Source organism: Notothenia coriiceps, unplaced genomic scaffold (assembly GCF_000735185.1).
Source record: "Notothenia coriiceps isolate Sejong01 unplaced genomic scaffold, NC01 NC01_scaffold00022018, whole genome shotgun sequence".
NCBI classification, from domain to species: domain Eukaryota; kingdom Metazoa; phylum Chordata; class Actinopteri; order Perciformes; family Nototheniidae; genus Notothenia; species Notothenia coriiceps.
In genome coordinates, this window is record NW_011354719.1 from 325,927 (window position 1) to 349,023 (window position 23,097).

The following is a 23,097-nucleotide window of genomic DNA, read 5'->3' on the forward strand; positions in this document are numbered from 1 at the left end:
CTCAAAGAACTTCAATACAAGTTGTATCTTGTCTTAACAGTGATAATATTTTTATCCCAATAATAATTTGGCTAAGGCTAGAAGATATGAGAAGCAATCACAAAGAGACAAAGTATTTGAAAAATCTATTTTAATCTGATTTAATCTCCACACACAAAAGGATATCATTCAGAAGAAGATGGACTGACAGACAAAAGTCGACGTTTATCATAGAAGGCACACTTTGTTTCTGATTCGTCCTTGTTAGATGGCTTTATTATTAAAGTTCTAGTGAGGACATCACTTGTACTTGTAGAATCCTTCTCCTGTCTTTTTGCCGAACTTGCCCTCTGCAACCAGCTTGTTGAGCACTTCACTCTGAGCGAACATCGGGTTGTCAGGATTCGCTGCAGACCAACCTAAAGATCAAAAAGGGTTTCTTAAATGAAAGTCATCGAATAAATGTAGATGAAAGTAGCAATAGGCAAGACGAGAAAAGACTCAAATGTAAAGGTGTGTACAGTACAGGTTGGATGTACTCTTTAGTTACATCTCATAACGATACATAGTCTTCCTCACCATCCATGATGAACTTCATGGTGTCCAGTCCTACGTAGTCTGAGAGCTCAAAGGGTCCCATGGGATAACCACATCCAAGTTTCATGGCAATATCAATGTCCTCTTTGGATCCATCACCTGAGGGAGAAGACAGAAGTACAAGAACCATGAGAATGTGCAGAAATCCATCAACAACGATTATATAATATATAACTATATTAAAAGGATACTGAATAAGAACTTCATTACTTGATGCCGTTTCTACCCCAGCGCTGAGAGTAGAGCAAGGACATTTTTAGTTATAACTCCCATTTAGGGTTATAAAATGTTGAAATAGACTCAAATGAGCATTTAGGTGGGTTTTATTTATCTTTGCATTTTTAAGGTAAAGTTAGCTAGGAATGTTATTGGCTTGATGCGGAAGAAAAGAGAAATGCCAGAAAGGTGTATTGTTATAGTTTCTGTTTAATAAAGAAATATACTACACATTTTGATATTTAGTGAGGGTAATTTACGAAACCAGTACTGCAGACTCATAACTAGCCTAGCATCTTGTAGGTGTGTGTATAGTACAGTGCTACACCAAAAATATATTCTCCTTTTAATTACATAAAGAAGGACTGAGGTTCCTTTGTACTCTTGTGTTTCCACTTCCCAAAGGAACATAGTTATGGACACTTGCTCATAGCTAAACCTCCCTATAAACAAACCAAGTGTGTAGGTGCAGTACTCAGTACGTACCTCTCTCATACATCCGGACGGCATCCAGGATGTAAGGAAGCAGCAGGCGGTTCACGATGAATCCCGGTGTGTCCTGAACAGAGACATGTTGGAAGCGACTGAGTGGGGATGTTTCATTTATTTATATAAGACTCCAGCTATAATGACATCAGACAGAAACTCTCACCTTGCAGGACACGGATGTCTTCCCAAGCATTTTGCTGAAGTTCAGGAGGGAATCGAACGTCTCTTGGCTTGTACTTGAGGTTGCAATGACCTGTGAAAGATGAATACTTTATGAACTTTGATTTTAATAAAGTGTTGGTAGCATAATAGATTCAAATAAAGTGTACCGTAATTTTCGGACTATAAGGCGCACCTGAATATAAGCCGCAGCAGCTAAATTGAATGATGTGTACATATATAAGCCGCACTGGACTATAAGCCGCAGGTGTTTTAATGTTTAATTACCATATGTAAGGGTTCGTGCACAGAGGGGATTGTCGGGAAAGAGATGGCTGTTTGAGGAAGCTCCCATTTATTAACATTTCAACAAACAAGTTGCATATTTGCATAACGTATTCAAGTGTTAGCATTTAGTGCAATAGTAGCTACAGAACATGTACTGTGTAAACTGTACTGTATCACATAGCGTTTCAGAAACACAAACTTTTCAACTTTCAAACTTAAACGGTGCGCTCCCAGCGCACGTACCGGCAGTGATCTACAGCAGCGGTTTTCAACCAGTGGTACGGGGACAAACTGTCTCGCTCTCGTAATGTCTGTCTGTCTTGCTCTCGTTCTGTCTCTCGTACCACTCTCGGTTCCACTTTTACTTTTGCGCGCTACCTGTCTCACTCTTTTCCGGCCTCCAGCTTTTCCTGCTGGAGCCCGCCGCTTAAAGGGGGGGGGGCGCGGACCGGCCATAGAGCCCATAGAGTTAAAGGTGGTGGACTGTAACCTGTAAAATCCATAGATTTAGGAGGTCCCCTAGTGGCCGTTAGCTGTAAAAATCCATAGATTAGCCGCACCGTTATATAAGCCGCAGCGTTGAAAAATGGGGAAAAGGCGCGGCTTATAGTCCAAAAATTACGGTAATTAGCATTATACAGGTGTTTCCAACCTCAGCTTGGACGTAAAATAACTAAGAATGACACCTTATTGCATTATTTTGGGCATGATTAAATTCTCTGTATTTTCTTCCATCATAAAGCTGAAAAATAAACCCTTGAAACTGTTGTATTTTCTATAAATGTGCTCTGTTCACAGATGTATCCATAATAATGGTCTCAAAGTATAGAGGTAGGTGCTGAGGAAACCCTTAAATAAGTAATATAAAAAAGGACAAAAATTGGCCCCCAAAAACAAAAAACTGATATATTTGTCACCCAATCCAACCCTGCATAGATGATCTTTCCATAACAGTTTATTCCTCCTGTCCCAGGTCTTTGCCATACACATGCACTCTAATACGATCCCTTTTAGAAACCCTATTCTCTAAAACACACATGTTTGTGTTGAGTGGCCGTACCTCTACGAGCCTCATCACAGGGACGGGGTTGAAGAAGTGAAGTCCTCCGAATCTGTCCAGCCTGCTGGTGGAGCTGGCGATGTCAGTGATGGAGAGAGAGGAGGTGTTGCTGGCAAAGATGGTGTGTCTAAAAGAAACGTGTGCAAAAAAGCAGAAAGTTCATAAAACACAATATGGACAGCAGATCATAATAAAAGCAAACATGTGCAGTTCATAACTAAATCATCTTGTACAAAGGCCACCAAATGTAATATGTGTGCCAACTTCCCTCGGACCAAAACGTGGTGTTGGATTTTTAAATGAATAAAGGTTCATTCATTTTGAATACTGACAGCAGCAGTAGAAAACATGCGTTTGATAAGCAACATGTATAACTAATGAGTGACACAGAAAGGGGATGGTGCTTACGCTGGTGCCACCTTGTCAAGCCCACCAAACAGATCCTGTTTCACTTTCAGATTTTCCACAATGGCCTCCACCACAAGATCTGTGCCCTGAACAACTGATCCAGCATCTGTGGAGATGGACACGTTCTGCATGGCTTTCTGCAGGAACTCCTCCCCTGCCTGGAACAAAACCAAAATGCAATATCTCGTATTAATGACACACATTTCATTTGTTTGTTTGTATTTGGTGTGGTGGCTTGACATGTCTCACCTCTGGCTTGTCAGCAAACTTCTTCTTCACCACTCTTTTAAGATTCCCTTCAATCCCTTTCACTGCCTTTTTGAGGATGTCCTCATTTGTGTCCACCAGCGTCACCGCGTGGCCAGTAGAGGCAGCGACCTTTCAGGAAGAAATTAATTTAAGATGGGTTAATAAAAGGTTATTCCTGAGTAAACTTTTACTTGATACTTGTGTAATTAATTGGTACATTTTGATTTGCTTGTATAACCAAAGTACTTTGTTTTGGTTTTATTTGTTGATGGAGTGTCTTAGTGTTCTCCGCAGTTATGTCTTGTTTTCATTGGCTGCATAGGTTCATTAAAGGAGACACATGCTTTTGTTTGTGGACTCAGGTGTGTTATACTTCACTTAAAAAAGAACAGTGAACCAGTCTTATGTATGTTACAAGGTGTTATAAAATCAGATTGTTCTGTTTCTCTGCCAAAACATATAAAAAGAAGGATGAAGTGTGTTCACTAGAAAAGTCACACAATTAAAAGATATGAAAAAATATGTTGTATCTATGTTTCACCCCTTTAACGCAGCGCACAGTAGAGAAGAAACAGATTGCAGGAATATTAGTGAAATAGCTGGAGGAGAATCTTGGAAAACTAAGTATAAGTACAAAAGGATGTTTTAAGCATCGTAGTCCCATTTTTTTTAAACCTTTGATTACTTCTACTGGGAAATTGAAGTTCATGTGACTGACTATCACACAAAGAACATCAATAATAGTCTGTAGATGCAGGATAATATGAAGGAAAGATTATGTGTGTAAGGTCAAGGTGAGGGAAGAGTGCTGAGAGATTTATCTGAGCAGAAATTATGGGTAGAATCCAATATGTTACCTTTACTGTTATTTTATTTGTTCAATTAATCTGTGTGCGATTAAGATGATGGCACTTTTAATCTTGAAAACCAATACCATTCGGCTTGAGTATAAGAACTACAAAAACACTGTAAATTGTTAGACTTTATACAGTTTGGAAGTAGTATACCCTTGTGGGGCACAGGTCAAATTCTCCAACAGCTGATTACCGGAGAACACACGGCGAGCGACACCTTGTGGCTAAAAGTGAACCCTGCAACGTATCCAGTCTTGTCTTGTTACACCACAAGGAAACACAAATGAATGACAACTGAGCTATTTCACAACACATCTTCCTTATGGGATCAATGGGTGATTGTTCTGCGAGACAAGAGCCACACATACTGAATAACTCAATGTCAAACTTTAATGACAACTACCGGCATTTATTTTGAAAGGTTATTTGATACGGAACAACTTGCATGCGACACAAAGTAGCTTTAATGGAATAGTTTTCTTTCAGTTTTACAAGAAAATACACTTTAAGGATGAAACTAAGGTTGTTTCAGCAAATGCACGTCTGGTAACATTTCCAACTCCCCGAAGAGCAGCTGCCTCACTAGCTATTATGAAGCTAACAGCTAGCTACACGTCTTAACACACGTATACACACACACACACACCAAAGGCATGTTGTCGCTTACCTGTGCAATCCCCGCACCCATCTGCCCCCCTCCGATAATCGTCACATTTTTTATGACAACATGTCTCACAGCAGAGGAGGACAGACCCCTGCAGATGTGGTGTGTGAAGAAAGCCATGTTGTGTCAAACTGCTGCAGGACTGCCAGAGTGGAAAGCAGGAGGAAGGTCGGCGGTCACGTGATCGCGCCTCCACGACCTTTCACACAGACTCTCCAGTCCTCAGGTGTCATTAAGGATTTACCAAAAGAACAATATTCAGCATACAAAGGTTACTTTAAAACTCCTTTGAATTAGCAATACAGAATGTAAACATATTTAATATACGAAAAGGCCCCCCTGCTCAAACATTAAAACATAGGATTCCCATGTCAAATTATTTTTAATTCATATAATATAATATTTATTATTTACACCCGGGTGCAAGTAGTTAAAAATGCTATTTACACCCGGGTGTCCATAGCTAACGATGCTATTTACACCCGGGCTACACATTATATACTGTTTTGGATGTAGGCTATAGTATTTATGGAAATGTTTCTTTGATAACTTCAAATTGTAATGGAAGATGCTGCACCCGGGGGCTGGTAGCTAACAATGCTATTTACACTCGGGTGTCCATAGCTAACAATGCTATTTACATCCGGGCTACACTTTATGCTGTTTTGGATGTTTAGGTATTTATGGAAATGTTTCTTTGATAGCTTCATTCCCCAAGTGCTGCTGGGTCAAATTGTAATTCCCCTATAGTGGATTAATCTGCCACTACAGTCGGAAAGAAGTTGTGAGACATGATGAATTTTAGTATGTTTATTTACAAAATACCGCAACAGTAAATGATCACTAAAAAATCAATTATGTATTTGTGCCCTAACCAATCTATTTAATATGTAGCCCTGAGGCTCATGTGGTCCTGCTGGACGCTGGCAGGATCTGGTCTTTCAGCAGGGCTCAGCATTCTCAAAGACACAATTACACATTTATTTACAATATACAGTAGAAATTCATTTTACAAATGATTTCATGCCCCACCCTAGTGTGGCTTTAAGTTGAACTCAAAAACAAACAAGTAGACTCATTACAAATGCACTTTTTAAAAATGTGTGCTTTTAAAAACAGTACCAACCGGGACTTTTTGTAGGGTCCATCCATCCAGACACTCCCCTGTTGAAGCGCCTCTCTCCTTCATGATGTTTATAATTAATAAATAAAATAATATTAATTCATTAATAAAAAGACATTAGTGAAAACATGTCATTGGCTTTAATGATTATACACTATCAATAGGAGTACATATACCTCCAGTGCAAGAAGAACTGCCACTCTTTTGCAGGACGTGGCAGGAAGTACATGATGTAGACCTGTCGCGATTCTTTTGAGACTTTTGCAGCAACAAGGAACCAGTGTCCATGTCTGCACACTGAAATGAGAATCCAATGATACTCCCCAAATTACAACTATTCACTCAAACAAAAATGTGTGTTAATAAGAGCACAACAAGAACATTCAGGTCTGCATTTTTTTATAACCGCACATTTTTTTGTAATCCCAGACGGTGTACTTAGACTTGTTCCAAACATACACAATGGCACACTGAATAACATACACTTGCTTGATTCGTGTGCCAGGACTCCAAGATGCATGATACAAAATGATTGAAAGCAAGCCTTACTTTGTAAAAGTACATAAGAATGAGCAAGCAATGCATGCCAAAGTTATTTTACTATCACTTTTAATATATATAATAAAACCACTTCAAATGTATGCAGTGTTTTACCTTATTTACCGCATTTCGTTTAACTAATCTCTTTAATCAATTTTGACTCTTTTAACTGAAATCTTTCCTTCCCTAATGCCCTACTTAAGAACATTTGAATATGTGCCAATATATGCAGTGGTGTGCATCATAAAACAATAACATATATTGAGAATATGTCTTTTAAAACCAAATGCCTCTACCATAATAATATCCATCCACCTTTTTAGCAGCTATTCTGAACACAGCAATGTAAATGCAACACATACTGTAAGGCATGATGGTCATTTTTGATGGCTATTGAAATGTTATGGACCTAAATAATGCTTGAACAATCCAAAAAATAACAGATTGGATGAAGACATATTTGCATTCCAATCAAAACACACTTTTTACTTTGCAAAAATGATATGGTCTCCCCAAGAGACCTTTAGCCACATAGGTAAATGTAATTGGATTGGATTGTTATAACCAAATATTCCACTGTTTCATCTACGGGGGCTCACACACACAGTGTATGGGCAGGGGGCCAGCGTCAGGCCGAAGCGTCCGTGCAGGGAAGGGGGGGGCGTCCCCTCTGGGAGTCTGAATCTGAACGCCTGCAGTAAGATGGCGACCGTCAGGAAGAGCTCCATCTTCGCCAGCTGTTCCCCCATACACACCCTGCGACCTGAAGGGTACAGGACGGAGAAATCATTAGGGCCTGGTGCACGGATAATTCAAATAAATTCACAGAAACATGTTTCAGTTATTTGGCAGATATGAGTTAGCAGTGACATACCAATCCCGAAAGGTATAAAGCATTCCTTCCTGAGCAGCTTTCCCTCGTCGTCCAGGAAGCGCCCCGGGTTGAAACTGTCTGGGTCGTCCCATAGAGCGGGGTCTCTGTGGACAGACCACAGGTTGGGCACAATAACGGTTCCTTTGGGAATAGTGTAGCCTCGGAACTCTGAAAAACAAATGAAAACACTCAATTCAGATGCTGTTCAGATGATTTTAAAACAAACCAAAATTCAGCTCTCTTTATTTATAATATCCATGAAATAAAAGTATTATATTGAGACTGAGAAACCTGACAAGTTGAGCAATAGCAGAGGATTTACTGATATATAAGGGTTCAGAGGTGTTGTTGGAGCCATAATGTATTTTGTTTGTTTTAGTTTATCCGCACAAGTTGAATGTATAATGCAGTTCCAACATTGAGCACAGGATGGAGCATTCACTTGTGAGTGTGTATGTATTATGTAATCACCGGGTGGTCAGATTCAGGTGTGTGGGACGGAAGCTAACAGTCTTTGACCGTGTCTGGAGAAGCCGTGTCGAGATGAGCTGTGTTAAACCTGTTTGTATTCAGCGTGACTGGCATGCATATTGAACACAAATAAATGGATCGATAGATTGAAAGATATACGACTCGTATGGACATTGTATTATCGTCTGGAACACGCGTCCGAACAAAGTTCTCCCGTTCCCATCCCTCAGTGGCTTAAGTGTAGATTAGGTGAAAAAGTCACGACAGGTGATATCTGAGTTTACCTGTTGTCTCGGAGGCCATGTGAGGGATAGCCAGGGGAACAGCTACAGTCATTCTCTGCACCTCCATGATGGTGGCTTCAGTAAAAGGCAAACTTCCCTTATCAGTCAGAGACAGGACCCGTTGTGTGCCCACCACTTCATCTATCTCTGCCTGCATCCTGTCTGGAATGAAAAGGATAGAAGCAACTCAGAAGTAAGCGTACCACTCTTGGATGATTAATTTACCCCTCAGTTAAATCAACAAGATAAAGTAAATAAACTTTGTAGTCAAATGGATGTTTTGAAGTGCTGATAAATGTGATTGTGAAAGTGTTTAAATGCATAATCAAGCAAATTATTTGTCCTAAAAAGGGAAGTATTTGAGACGCGGGTTCCCACAGCAGGTTTCACATTCCTTTTTCTTCCCAAAGAGGATTTATGTAGAAAACAACAATCTGTGTCTTTATACACCTAAACACTTTGCACATTCAGTTTTACAACAAAGACCTCATTATCCCAACTATAAACGTTCAATCTCTACAATATTGTATAATTAAAGTTTATATTATTTAAATCTTTATTCCTAAATCATAAAACAATTGTCAGTGTGTTGATTTGTGTGTGCCTATCATTCGTTGTTTTCTACGCTGATCTATTTTTTTTATTCATCCAAATACCATTGAAAATATACTAGAGGAATTCTGAGCAAATGTTATTTTCTTGTGGACAACTAGAAAGAGATAATACTCTTTTATAACTTTCAAACTGATACAGATTGGAGATATCTTTGATATAGCAGGTGATGCTTGCCAAGCTGTAATCCCATGTCCCTGTAGAGGAAAAGCAAACGACACAAAGAGCAATCAAACTGTTGGAAAAGGACTGCAGCTACTTTTACCTTGGACATCAGGATATAAGACCATGTAGAGCAGAATCCACAGAACAGAGTTGGTGGTGGTGTCAGTGCCAGCGATGAAGAGATCTCCTATAATATAAAAGAGATAGTCTGCTGTGAAGCTGCTGTCCTGCTCTCCTCTCTGCTGCTGGTCCAACATCTCCTTCAGGTACATATCCACCAGATCCCTGGGGTGAGCAGGATCTAATGTTATCTGGTGATGTACAATAATCTTCTTCAAAAACACTGTGATCTCTCCTTCCACCTGCCGCAGCTCCTTGAAGACCCCAAAAGGTAAGTAGTAGAGCAGAGAGAAGGCGTTGATGAGGACCGCGGCGCTGTTGACGCAGATCTCCAGCCCTCGGTCCATCAGGTCCAGCAGTTTGCTGAACTCTCGGTCTTCGTGGTGGAAGCGATGTCCCAGGACCAGAGAGCAGATGACGTTGGACACGGCGTTCCTGATCAGCGGGGCCAGGTCCACTCCGGCATCAGCCCCACCCTCCTGACTCAGGACCAGCAGCTGTGATTTGATGGTGTCCAGGCCCTGCAGGATGCACGGCTCCAGGCTCAGCTTCCCCAGGCCGAACGTTCGGAGAGTGGCGTGGCAGAACTTGCGCTGCTTCCTCCACACTGGCCCGTAAGGTGCAAAGACTATACCTAAAGTTCAGTTAAACCAGAGAAGCATTTTAGTTAGTTTGTATTCTTCTCTTTTGAAGACTAAAGTCTAACATACATACAGATACACTTGTTGGTAGGCTACTTTTACTTTTTGTAAACCAGTCTAAAACAAGAATCAATTATATATACATTCTCGATACATATATATATGTATTTAATTCTTATATTATATCTGCACTATTTCATGTTTTATGTAAAGGTATTTTTGGAGGGAGCCTTAGAACAAGAATGTATTTACCAACAACTAGCTTCAGTGTAATTGTTGTGCCTAAAACAAATAAAGACTTAAAACCAGTCATGTTAATCTCCAAATCCCACAGTTGCAATAAAGGCCTGATAAATATGTTAACATCCTCTTAGCAATATCTATGCTAGATAAAAAAACAACCTTGAAAATGTGGAATACCAAATGTGTTTATGTTTTGCTATTGCTCAACGTGTCACTGTGTTGTCCAGCTGTAGGAGTTAGTTGAGTTCTCTATAATATATGAAAGCTGTCATACGTAGGCTGCTTTGTATTTACTGTGTATGGAGGAGGGAAGGAGCATACAGATCTGCAAAGAACCACTGCAGCATTATCAGTTTCTCTGTTTTTACTGTTTATAGGTATGTGCTTGAGTAAAATTACTGACAACATTTCTCTGTATTGGAATTCAACATACACTGGAATAGAATGACTGCCATATATGTAGAGATTGAGATTCAAGAAACATTTGGACTGGTCCTTTAATTTTTGTCCAGAGCTGAAGATACACAGTGAGACAAACTGGCAAGTAAAATGGACAGGTTAAAATTGTTTCACATCTTAGCAGCCAATAACTCTTTCAATGGACAGAGGCATGTGACTAAAGGATTCAAATACATCTGAGACATGTTATCCTCAAGGTTCAAGGTTTTTTATTTCCTCATACGAACATAGCTACAGTGTAGTTATGACGAAGAAAATCTTAGGTCACAGGCTCCTCCAACAGTGCAACACAATAAAATAGATAAACAGAAATATAGTGCAAGTAAATAGTAAATATAAACATAGTTTAAAAAAGTGAAATAGTGCAATAAGAGTTTATATGCAAGTTATTGCATATATCCTATCCTTTACATCTGGCATTAGATAGATATATAGATAGATGGATAGATGTCCCAGCCCGTGTGACATATCTAACTAATATTGGAAATACATCTAAATATGAGGCAATGGGCTACAAATCAACAGCAGCACAAACTACAGCCTCCAAAATGCAAACAAGTTGAAGCACAAACAATAACAGGACGTAGTAGTATGCATATGTTTCAGCTAGGTTGATTAAATAAAGAATACAATGGATGTGGCTGTCATTTAAAATGCGTTATGTGTAGTGAAGCTGAAAAATGGTCCTATAATAAAAAACTGTTACCTTTGCGTTTGGTCATGATAGAGATAGAAGGGATGTCTGGTCTGTCGGAGAACACCTCAGGATGGTTGGACAGAGCATCCTTCACCACTTCATATCCATTCAGCACCACCATGAGCTGACTCCCTACAAAGATGCTGTATATGTTCCCATAGATATTGGCATTTTCCGTTAACACGTCCATAGCGCTTCTGTTGGTGTTGTCCCGCTGCTGTCCAAACCTCCTCTGGATGAAAGAGGGTATGAGAAAGTGGCCAACGTTTCCCACAACCGGCCAGGGCTTCGGACCTGGCGGGATTTTTGCCAGGAGGTTCCGTTGTTTCTGATACACATGCACACAATAAAAAACTAGCAGCATAAGTAGCAGAGCTGCAGTGTTGACATGCGACAGAACACAGCTCAGGTGCTGCAGCCATGACAGCGAAATCATGTTGTTAAAGTTGTTTAAACTGAAATAGGAGAAGTGGTAATCCTATCCCATGTTCAGGAGTGTTCATGAAGTCCGAGTGAAATCATGAATTGGATGCCAACGAAGCAGAACTTGTATTTAAATGCTCTTTCCAAGCGCTTCCTGTGTTTTTGTGAAACTGCTGGTGTCAACGTCTTACTGTCATTGGCTTCCTATTGGCTGACAGCGCTGTGCCCGGCTGTGATTGGCGCACATCGATACTGACGACGACACATTAAAGGCAGGCATACAAGGCATAGAAATATAAGTAGCCATGGGCTTCACTTTGTTATAAACAAGTGGTGGGGACAATTTCTCCAGATTTAACATCACTATAGAAGAAGACAAAGTTGAACCTCAAGCACCTGCATGAAAAAACAATGTATAAACCTCTGGACCACCCAATGTGTTTTTAAAACAATTAACGCCCAACTATACGTTTTGCTGTGATGTGATTTGGACACAGGTATGGAGGACAGATGACTGATGATTTAAATCAACAAAAAAAACACCAAAGCCTTGGTATGGTGGAACTTTAATACAATAGTACAATGTCCAGACTACAGCTAGCATATACACACTAAAGAAGACTAAAATGAATATAAAATTGAAAACAATAATAATAATAATAATAATAATAATATTAATAATAATAATAATAATAATGATAGTAATAATAATAATAAAATACTTATGAAAAAAAAACAGATACACAAATATTGGAAATGGAAGTTTGGGTACACCTATGACATTAAACACACTAAGGCACCTTGTGACTTGAGGACACTGATATCATATTGAGGTAAACCCCAACAACACATACAGTATGAAAGAGCTACGGTAGCATTTCTGAAATCAAGTCTTGCAAATACTCCAACAAACCTGTGAGTCTGTCGCAACAAACTGTCTGTTCATGTCCGAAGTTCACTTTGAGCTGAGCTACAAAAACACTGACGACTCTGCAGTACTTTGTCTCATGAATAATTTACAAAGAACACACCGAGACGATATGATTATCCTTCATTTTTGCAGAAATATTTCTTTCAGAGCTATGCATTTGGTATCATTATGTTCCTGTCCAGTAGACAGGGGCTTCAGGGCTGTGTCACTCCTCCCGTGGGCTCTGTACCATGGAGTAACTCTTGCAGGGGTTCTTAAGGCAGGCAGGAGGCCAGGTGAAGGGCCAGCTGTAAGAGCAGGGCACCGAGGTCTGGACGTTCCTCTCCATGAAGTTGAACAGCGGGTTCCACCAGGTGTTGGTGAGGTAGTTGTTGGGCGAGCATTTCAGAATCTGTCGAGAAAATTGAAGTTAGTCATTTCATTGGTAAATACAAACAAATAAAATGTTTATATAATACTTTCAATACAAGGGATGCAGCTTAATGTGATTCTGATGAACAAACCATTCACATATCTTTATCATAACTTCAAAGTTGCATTTGTGCAATTGCATGTGGATGTCATAGTGCAAAAGTTAGAGAAGGGAATAATATCAGCAATAGTAAATATTTTTGTGCCATATGTTCCATAAAAGGGATGCATCTCAAAGAGCTTTCATTGAACAGATCAGACACATCTTTTTACTATTAATATCATTTACTTATTATAATAATAGTTGCTTTAGTTGCAATTTAGATTAATATAATACTAACATGTACATTGCAACAGGTTTTGCTTGATGTAATCATTTCTTTTGTGTATATTGACAATTAATTCCTTCCTAACATGCGTCCAATGTACTTTCTTTGAAGGCGACTAAAGTTGTATTATATCAAATAAATATGTGATATGAGTATATTTTGTTGTTTTTGTTTGTTGTATTCTTGTTTTTAATTTAATGTTTCCTATAACCATTTTCATTGACATGTTGCAACTGCAAATAATAATAATAATAATAATAATAATAATAATAATAATAATAATAATAATAACAATACATTAGATTTATACAAAACTTTTCTAAGTAGGCTACCCTTAGTCGCTTCAGACTTTTTGTAAATATTTGTTTAAATGAAAACTAAAATAATTTGAATAAATTAACTGGAAACCAACATCATATTTGTACACAAGTCAGCTGCTAAGCTTGTGATTTATTTTAAATTATAATTTAGGCTTGTTAACATATAACACATTTTTATATATACCTTATATACCCCATATCAACTGTCCAGCATTGACCAGTAGAGGGCGTAACTCACCATGTTGAGAAGCCACATACTGATGATTTGAAGGCAACAACATCCAGTTTTTACACACAGTCCAAGAATATAACTATACTTAGTCTTACTCTAAATATGTCATTATATGGAACATATAGAACGTTTTCTTTAAACCTAAACTGTAATTTATTAAGCTGACATGTAGCTCTTAGCTGGTACACTTGAGGTTAACTCTGTACACAAATTACAGGCAGACTGACAGAAAAGCCCTCCATGCATAATGATTGATGTGAGACAAGGTTCAATGAGAGGGGAAACATCAGCTCTAAAAGCTCCTAGTTTTACTCTCTTGCACTTCACCATGCACACAAACAGCCCCCCAGTGCTCACCTGTAAGTTGGCCATAGTGTGGTACCACCAGAACAGGCGGGAGGTGATAAAATAGGCCACGACCACATCCACACTGTAATGCTCATGTGCCACCAAGATGCACACCACACCCGTGGCACTCAGTAACCAGCACATCAGATGGTACCACCAAAACGACCGCGGCGAATCTTTAAAGAGAGGGAAGGAAAGCATGTTGGTAATATTTATGACAACCTCTTTCTGTGGTCCGTGCGTCCATGTTTTAACTGCTAAAAAACGGCAGCATTTCACTGCAATGTGACAAGAACTGGGAATTTATGCAACATACAGAAAGGCTAACGAAAACAACATGGTTATACAGATAACTTAAAAAATGTAACCTCTTCTTGTAATATGTCATCCTTAAAACACTACAAACACTTTTGAATACACTTTTGCCTTTTCTCCGAACAATAAATCAAGCTATATACAGCTTTAGAAGGTAACATAATCATATCTGCTTTCAAATTGTATTAGTAGTTATTTGTATCCCATTAGTTCCTAGAAGGTTCATTGCTGGGTAGTATAATTGTGTGCGCTATATAGGATGAGAATGGATCAGATAATATAATTCATACATTATTAACAGGAAAGTCTCATAAATTATTCAAAACAAAGCCCACAAACAAGTGATGCTTTGTGTACTCACACTCCTTGATGAATAGGTAGGTGAGGGTGAGCATCACAGTGTGTCCACTGTACAGGAAGTCTCCACACAGGAGGTGGGAGTTGGTCATGGAAAGACCTCCACCCGAAATCAGCCGCAGGATTCGCTGAATTTTCGCCTGGGAGTCTCCATGGAGCTGATCGAGAACAGGAAGTGAACAGGGAGAAGCAGGCGATCAGTGAATCAGTGACATTACGAATCCAACTAATGATTATTTTTCGTTATGAATTCATTTAGCTACTGTACTTCTGCCATTAATCATGATTTGCACAAAAAGTGCCTGTTTAAATCGAAACAATTAGAATCCAAGAGATTACATTTACGGTGATGTAAAATTAATTAAAGAAGCAAATCTACAATAAACATCAGGCCCAATTAATTATCAAAACTGTTCCCAATACAAAAATACATGAATTCCCTTGCAACCTATTATAAGCGCATTTAACAACGTGGGTATTTGCAACCCTTTTATTTGCATGCAAATACATCGACCCCGTTAAACTTAAAGGAATAGCTTTTACATTTTTATATTTACAGACATGACTGTTGTGGCAAACTTCTTATCTGTCCATCTTCAAGAAAGGAAATATAATCAAATATTTTGCAACTTGTCTGTCAATCTTTACAACTTGATGCAAAATAATTGGAATTGAATTGAATTAACATGTAGTCAGGTTTAAGAGGAATTTGAGAAAGTCAAATAAGTACAGCTTAACTACATCTTATGCTCCTGCAGCTCACATTACTGCGGATAACTCACTTCAAACAAGTAGCTGAAGGTTTCATACACTGTTCAAAACATATCAAATTCTTGTGAACAAAACAACTGTCCAGCTTTGGATCCGTTTTGCACGACACAACCCATCAAACAGCAGCCCGGAGCACATGTTTTTGATCAAACAATGATGCACCTCAATATTGTTGGTGTCCTGAGGTGGTAAAAAGTCCAAACGTTTTTTTTTATAGCTGCCTCTCTTGTGTTGCTGTGCGAAATGAGTCCCAGAGGGTGCATGAGAGTACACGGCTGAGCAAGGACAGCTGATGCCCGATCTGATGTTTTTCATGCTACTCACCTTAGGAGCACAAGTCATGTGCATGCCAGGCACAGGCAGGGTGGTGATGTACATGGTGACACAGCGGTACAAGTACAGGGTGCCAATGAGGAAGAAGAACCGCCTGCCTGCTATCGACCTATACAAACAGACAATGAGCGTGGACATATTGTGTTATTTTGTGGCAGATATTTACTTAAAACTACTTCATTCTGGAGATCTTGCACAGTCTGAGGATGAGTAAACGTGTGGCTCAAAGTTCCTGCTCAGCTGGGCAGACTGAATTGAATTAACCGGACCACATAATGACAATCAAAATCATATATGCTTTAACAGCATCACATTTGTATTGGTAATGTTGCTTGCTTTGCTGAGCCCTTCAGAAATAGCTTTTCAATTTTTTGGGCAAATGCGGAAGACATGATTTCAAGAGTTGAACTTAATTAAACATTTTCAGCAATCTACAGGGAAACCTCAGTGGTAAGGGCGTGGTTTGAGTGTTTCTTAAAGACTGCTTTCTAAAGTACTTATGTTGAACATACAGGAAACCATCACTGTGTAAAGTACAAAACACCCTGATGGTGGAAGCATCAATGGACTCTAATGGATGCATTTTCTGAGTAACAGGAAGAGAGACATACAGATGTGTTGCAACTCTTAACCACAAGACAGTCGTTTTATTGTTTAAATAACTAATCATAACTTCAGCCCACTGTATACGTGTCTCTTTGACCCTTGTCTTGCGTGAAAGATAGTTTTTCATGAGTATTCTGTATTTTTCCAACAAACCCTCGGAAAAGACCCAAACCGATCAAATGTTTTTATTATTTATTGGACAACAATGGAGGCCTGTGTCAAAGGTTCAATGAATTATTAGGAATAGTTTCTTGTTTTTTTACAAGCTTTATGAATCATGGGATTTGTTGACACTAAGAAAAACAATGTATTTGCTTCCAAAAAAAACGTTTGTAAAATAGAGAGTACCAGATGTTCTTACCTGTATCTGAAGAAGAACAACTGGATCATCCAGATTCCCAGCAGCACCATGCCATTGATCTCTGTCACTGTGAATGCCCATTTGACCCTGTCAATATAGTCAAAAAACTTATCAGGGAGGGGCGGGCTGCTTTCTTTGGGCGGGACTCTCTCGTGGACGATCGTGATGACGACTGTGGTCAGGACCAAGTTAAAGCCAGCATAAAAGAAGGCTATGACTGTCTTCCACCACTCCATGGGCAGACGGTTGACCTTGGAATCCGGCACAGAAATCTTCACGTAGTCATTATGCCTCCCTATGCCTTTCCGAAAACCCCTCTTTGCCTCATCTGCTCCCGCTGTGTGGACAGGACAGATTTTACCGTTGCTAAGTGCAGAACCCCCCTCCATTCCCAGGTTCAGAGTGTCAGAGGAAGAGTCTCTCGCTCCCACAAGCTCCTGTGACGCCATGGGTGCCTGCTCTGTCCATCAACAGGCACCGCTGCTGTTGGTTGAGGCTTTTTAAACTGCAGAGAGAGAAAACAAAAGGTTGGAAACTGTCTTGGTAGGAAAAGTACAAACACACTTTTTTCAATTGAAAGTTGGAACAGCAGAAAAGTAAATGGTACTCCTTAGTAAAGGATGTCAAATCGCCATGATGAGAAAAAGGGAGGAGATAACTCAAGCTTTCTTTTGCTTCCACTATTCCTTATCCTAGGGATTAGCAAAGCAAGTGATGGGGCTTCTATTGATGCTCAATTCTTCTTTACACTGGCTGAAATGTTCTTTTTTTTTGTGTAAAACTATTTTTAAGATGTGGTTCCATTAGCTAATACTGTGTGTTATATTTTCCTTTCCCATAACATTCACCAGAACCACTGTGACAGTTTTCTGTTTGGACGTTCAGCCCGATCCTTATTTTGGGCCTTCCAAAGTCTTTCCACCACACTGCTTTGGTTTTCTCCATTTGTCCTCAACAAACAGTTCCTATGGTCACTTCAGTGGTTTTATGGTAAAATACCTTCATCATCAAACCATACAAATGTATAAATAAACTTAATTAACCTAAACTAGTTATTACGTAAAGGCTATTCTTGACATTAAACAGTAGTTTAGGAAATAATTTCGTCATTAAGGTCCATTTTGCTTTTGTTGTGGAGCTTTCAATCATTTTACGTCATATGTCTCTGCACATGAGTGTGTTCTGCTGACTTGATTTTCGATAAAATTAAAATTAAAATCTGAGCACTTTATGTACTTCTTTTACATGGTGACTTAAAAGTGTATAAAACCAGTCGGGCAAAGATAGATACTATTATTATATATATATTATCATGTAAAAAAAAAATGGAGTATAAGACAAAACTAAATAAAATAAGATAAATATTGTTTTGAGTCAATTCAATATTTGTATTGATGCTCATAAGAGAAAGTTGGAGGAGCTAGTGAAATGTTTGTAATGTTTGTTGTGGAGCTCTTTTCAGTTAATGACTTGAGAGATCACCAAAGCAATGATCATTTTCATCATTTCATGTCTAAAAGGCTTCTAGTCCCTTTTACAGCCCCATTAATGGATTCTCAGGATTCTGCTATTAGCCCTGAAATGCATTAAAATGAATGTCATCCAGGAAACAAACAGTACGGAAAGCCTACTTTGAGGCAAACCTTGCACTAGGAAAAAATGGAGGTTATAAATATGTATGGCTGGATCCAAGAGCGCTGCTGAAAGTATCAATTTCCTCAGAATCCATTTTTGGGAAAATATTATTAAAGGATTATTATAGGATGGCCTCTTACTAACCCATAGCAAATCTAGCCTCTGTTATGCAACTGATGGATGGATACAGAATACTGACGGTCAGACTTTGAGTGAGTTAAAGAGGTCATAGGAGATATAAATACCTACCAAGAGGGCCAATAAGATCAACAATAAGAAGCAGAAGAGCAGACAAACAATATAAGCCAATTACAGCGCCATCATTCTTATGCTATTAGGGAGATCATGTTGCAGCTCTGTGGTTAGTTATACTGTAACTGTGGGACAACATGTCAAAGACATTTATGAATTTGTTGAGTCACTCTTAGCTGGAATAGCAAATTGTCTCATTAATGTATGTGAGTTTCTTATTTGTACACATATTGTTTACTTCTCTTGTGTTGACCAGCTCAGTTTAACCTTGTGAATTTGAAATGGTCTGTCCTTAAAGCAAACATGAGAGGGACAGACTGTGGCGACAATGTCATCTAGAGACAAATCCTGCCGCTGCTCCACAGACTGTGACTAATGAAACACTATGACAGTGCATGACATCAGTGCCTCTCAACAAAGCTGATGCTAGTTTTGGTGAGAGGTGCAACACTCTCAGAGCCTTAAACAAGAGATGGCGGGACACACTGCTTTGAAATAAAGTGTAATAAATGTAAGGTTTGGTTACATTTAAGAATAATCTTTGGTTACATTTAAGAATAATCTTTGGTTACATTTAAGAATTATTTCTTAAATGTAACCAAATGGAAATATTGTGGTCAGGGTAAAAACGAAACTTGGTTGAAAAAGTCCCACCTCAGAGTCAGAATGCTAAAAGACAAAAAAGTATCTGAGATAAGGTTGAAAGCTCCAGAAAAAGCTATAAGGGGACTTTAAACCCCCTAAAAAAAAAGGTAGGTAAAAAGTAATCAAAAAGCTGCCTGATATACCGTCATCTGGCAGTTACTTCATCACTTTCTTTAACTTAATTTTATAATGCTGCTACTTACTTTTTTGTACTTGGAAAGTGTTTATTATTCAATTTAAAATGTATATTCATTTGTGCTGGCCACTTTAATAAATACGGTTTCATTTTGTCTTTATCAGTATTGTCTCTTTGCTGTAACTATGCACATATCCCCTCTGGATGACTAATACATAATTTCTGTTTCCCATTTGGATTTTAAAGGATAAGATTGAACTATCAAATATTTTGTCAATGTGACTTAAAGATTGTCGTCCTGTATACCAGAAACTTTGACTGTTGTATTACCTGTAGGAGACGTAATATAGTGGTGGTGTCAAAGTCAGTTTCAGTTAATAGTCCCACCGCTACATGAGGGCACTTGAGATATTTTAGATTTATTTGTACAAATGACCAATACGTTTTGGTCTGGTGAGGACAGTCTCTAATTTTAGGCGAGTGGAGGGCGTAGTAGTTGTAAATATTGACATTACATTCCAAAATTGTCGGAGAGGCACAACACCTTCTGTGTTTGAGTGGACTTTTCCTTTTAAAACATACAACTCTTTATGTCCTATATGTTATCTTGTAACCTTGAATTCTACATGTTAAAGATCAGTGATACAGTCAATACAAAGCAGATGGGAGACATGTGAGATTGCATGTGCACTGTACAGGGAGGTCAGCAGAGTTTCCCCCCGGTCCCTTCCTCCCCAGTGTACAGTAGTCAGTGTTTTCCCACCAGTAATGCACCCAGCACTAAAGGGGTTGGGTGGTGATGGAAAACTGGCAGGAACCCCTATTCCACATGGTCACAGGCCCAAATGGATAACTTGGCTGCTTCCACTCGCTCAAGCTATTTCAAGAGCAGCCACCCAGCTGCCTGCAAGGCTGTATTTTACTCCAGGGGCTCCAAGGCTTTGACTCCATTTCGGGACATTCATAATAACATACTTCTATTGCCGTCCACTCATTTTCTTCTTTACATCTTGCGGATTGTCCTTCCTCAAAAGGAGGGTTAAATATAAGTCAAACCAGAGGTGGCCCATCCCTCTGGGAGCCGGTAACATAGAGAGGAGTTGACTACATGTTCTGAAATTTAATTACGGTTAATCACTGTTCAGGAGTACATCATAGGTTTTAATATTGTCACGTTAAGTTTAACTTTAGAAACAGATGCTAGTCATTTTTCCAGTATAGTTCAATTGATTTGAATTATTTGATGCTCACATCCACATTTAATTTCCTATCTATCTATTTATTTCAATTAAAAGACAATCTCTTCAATCGTTTTGTGATTAAAAAAAAGGATAATTTCATTTAAATAACAAGATGTGCTGTTCAAAAATAGTTAACCTTATAGCAGTGGTGTGAGAATGTGTTGGATCCTTTACTTCAATGAAAGTTATACAATAATACAATTTTAAATACAACATTTTAAAACCCTGCTTTGAAATAATTGCCATAGTAAAGAGATGGATAGTGTGTATTGTAACACAATTGGAAAGTGCTCTTTTTGTATAAAGGATTGGAATCAACTTTTTATTTCAAAGTTGATTCAGGCTTAGCCTCTCACTTTATACTCCATCTACTCTTAATCTCATATATTTAAATAATATGTCAAATAAATGTAGGCTATGAAGCAGAACTACAATGTTTCTCTCCAAAATGTAGTAATAGTATAAAGTTGCACAAAATGGAAATAAGTATGACTAGTTGAGTGTTTCGGTAAATGTACTACTCTTTCACTGATTAGTAATAGTAGATTATGATTGACAGTCGTAGATAATCATATTTGTTACAATCTTTTGTATTCATATACCATGAATATCATGGCAATAGAGTGAATTTTTTACTTTTGGTTTTACCACAGAGCTGTTGACTTCCTGCACTGGATCGCATGAAAACTGTATAACAGGAGCTAACTGTGCAAAGATGCTCCTCAATACAAACACATATTCTTACCTGACAAAATAAATTATGTGTTGTAGTTCTGCGGTGAAACTTTTATAGCCTACAAGCCAAAATGGTCTAACTGGAGGCGCCCCAACTTTTCTAGGAGCCACAACCACATGTGGGGCGGATACTGGCGGTAATGTCAGGTCCAGGACTGGGTGTCTCTCATGCCTCCCAGTTATTACAGGCCAGAAGTATGTCACTTGTGACGTGTGCAGCACAGCCGGGTCTGAAGTTTACTTTTGGGGTGTAGACCAGTGGCCCCACTGCAGTGTTAAACACCATGTTCCATAAGAGGCTACTGGGTGGGGCAACAGGTCATTGCTCATCCTGTAATTAAGCCCTCTCCTTTTCATTCAAAGCTATTGCAGTTGGTAATTGACAACTGTATTATTATACAATGATTAAAACAACTGTAACACAAGCATACACAATCAATACAGGATATCCTATGTATCAGAAATAACGTTTTAAGCCTGTGTTTATCTTTGTGCGTCAAATGATGCAACTGAAAAATAGCCAGACAAAATTCAGTGTTAACCTGACATCATCACACGTAGAGGCTAGTCGACCAGATGATGTCTCCTGATCCACCGAATAAAACTTTTTCGCATGAATGTATGCGGACACTGAGCCTTATGCAACAAATACAAATATTGACTATGTCTCCTAGAATTCATATCGACAGTGATAATTTCATCATCTGTAGCAACACTGATAAAAAAGAAAGAAGTTGAATGTCAAGAGTAGCCTATAAAATCTCGCTGGAGGCTATCATCAAATTGGGGATGACACAACAATACACCAATTAAAGACATGACCCCCAACACATACCGACGATCACATGAAGATATGTGTCTATACACATGTTGCACAGTTTTTTAGCATCCTACCTGTCTTGGTCGGGCCTCGCCTCTTCCTGTAGTTACAGCTCCCTGGATCTCTTGCTTCGCCCTGCTCGCTGCTCAGCTCCGATCACACTGGACTGCTACATTACCCGGCGGTGCCGCTCGCTTTTGAGAGAGCGCTCCTCCCCGAAGCAAGACAGATTCTCACATCCAGCCAGCCTCAGTACCAAGCCTCCTGCCTCCCATCCCCTTTAATTCAGAGTGAGAGTCCTGTAATCAGCACAAGCCTCTAACTCTGCCCGCATGTAAAATAGGTGTTCTGCGAGTTGCACATCTTTGAGCATTTAGGTGGAGTAGCTAAATGTTTATTTTTAGAATCCTCGTATGTGCGTTTATTATGGAAAAACGACTCTTTAAAAAATATATTTCTTTCTTTTTTTTACCGTTTTTATTATGTAAGCGAGAGATAAAACATTATAAAAATACCATAAAAAATACCTCCTTGCTTATTTAGTTATAAATCCTTCCAATCATTTTAAGTATTCTAACACATTTATAGCAATTTGTGTCAAACAAATACAGTTTTCTATTAAAAACATACATTTTACGAAACATATATCTCAATATTTATAAATAAGAACTTGATTCGATCTTTTTTTAACTACGAATACTTTG

At 38.8% G+C, this 23,097-nt stretch overlaps 3 protein-coding genes across 3 annotated transcripts; all 3 read right to left on the reverse strand.

Moving 5' to 3' along the window:
- Positions 1-113: 113 nt before the first annotated feature.
- hadh (hydroxyacyl-CoA dehydrogenase) lies at positions 114-5,150 on the reverse strand. The gene is made up of 8 exons (XM_010780513.1): positions 4,967-5,150; positions 3,446-3,574; positions 3,197-3,354; positions 2,789-2,915; positions 1,445-1,534; positions 1,279-1,351; positions 559-675; positions 114-398 (listed from the first exon to the last, which is right to left on the reverse strand). The coding sequence occupies exons 1-8, from the start codon at positions 5,081-5,083 to the stop codon at positions 280-282; spliced, it is 930 nt and encodes a 309-aa protein (XP_010778815.1). The 5' UTR covers positions 5,084-5,150; the 3' UTR covers positions 114-279.
- Positions 5,151-6,468: 1,318 nt separating this feature from the next.
- cyp2u1 (cytochrome P450, family 2, subfamily U, polypeptide 1) lies at positions 6,469-11,791 on the reverse strand. Its single transcript, XM_010780514.1, has 5 exons — positions 11,202-11,791; positions 9,133-9,786; positions 8,256-8,417; positions 7,501-7,668; positions 6,469-7,389 (listed from the first exon to the last, which is right to left on the reverse strand). Exons 1-5 carry the CDS (start codon positions 11,626-11,628, stop codon positions 7,208-7,210), a joined length of 1,593 nt encoding a protein of 530 aa, XP_010778816.1. The 5' UTR covers positions 11,629-11,791; the 3' UTR covers positions 6,469-7,207.
- Positions 11,792-12,332: 541 nt separating this feature from the next.
- Positions 12,333-22,649, reverse strand: sgms2a (sphingomyelin synthase 2a). The gene is made up of 6 exons (XM_010780516.1): positions 22,468-22,649; positions 16,930-17,434; positions 15,954-16,071; positions 14,863-15,016; positions 14,196-14,362; positions 12,333-12,937 (listed from the first exon to the last, which is right to left on the reverse strand). Exons 2-6 carry the CDS (start codon positions 17,376-17,378, stop codon positions 12,752-12,754), a joined length of 1,074 nt encoding a protein of 357 aa, XP_010778818.1. The 5' UTR covers positions 17,379-17,434; positions 22,468-22,649; the 3' UTR covers positions 12,333-12,751.
- Positions 22,650-23,097: the final 448 nt, after the last annotated feature.

Bases quoted from the DNA above. Each gene is read 5' to 3' on its own strand.
- hadh (XM_010780513.1), bottom strand. From the start codon at position 5,083: ATGGCTTTCTTCACACACCACATCTGCAGGGGTCTGTCCTCCTCTGCT. The intron at 3,355-3,445 runs GTGAGACATGTC...GTTTTGTTCCAG, and splicing joins AGTTTGCTGACAAGCCAGAG to GCAGGGGAGGAGTTCCTGCA. The intron at 399-558 runs GTGAGGAAGACT...TTTGATCTTTAG, and splicing joins CATGAAGTTCATCATGGATG to GTTGGTCTGCAGCGAATCCT.
- cyp2u1 (XM_010780514.1), bottom strand. From the start codon at position 11,628: ATGATTTCGCTGTCATGGCTGCAGCACCTGAGCTGTGTTCTGTCGCAT. The intron at 8,418-9,132 runs GTAAAAGTAGCT...TTTTCATTCCAG, and splicing joins CTTATATCCTGATGTCCAAG to ACAGGATGCAGGCAGAGATA. The intron at 7,390-7,500 runs GTATGTCACTGC...TGTACCCTTCAG, and splicing joins CTTTATACCTTTCGGGATTG to GTCGCAGGGTGTGTATGGGG.
- sgms2a (XM_010780516.1), bottom strand. From the start codon at position 17,378: ATGGCGTCACAGGAGCTTGTGGGAGCGAGAGACTCTTCCTCTGACACT. The intron at 15,017-15,953 runs GTGAGTAGCATG...GTTCTCGATCAG, and splicing joins ACATGACTTGTGCTCCTAAG to CTCCATGGAGACTCCCAGGC. The intron at 14,363-14,862 runs GTGAGTACACAA...CTCTCTTTAAAG, and splicing joins CTACCTATTCATCAAGGAGT to ATTCGCCGCGGTCGTTTTGG.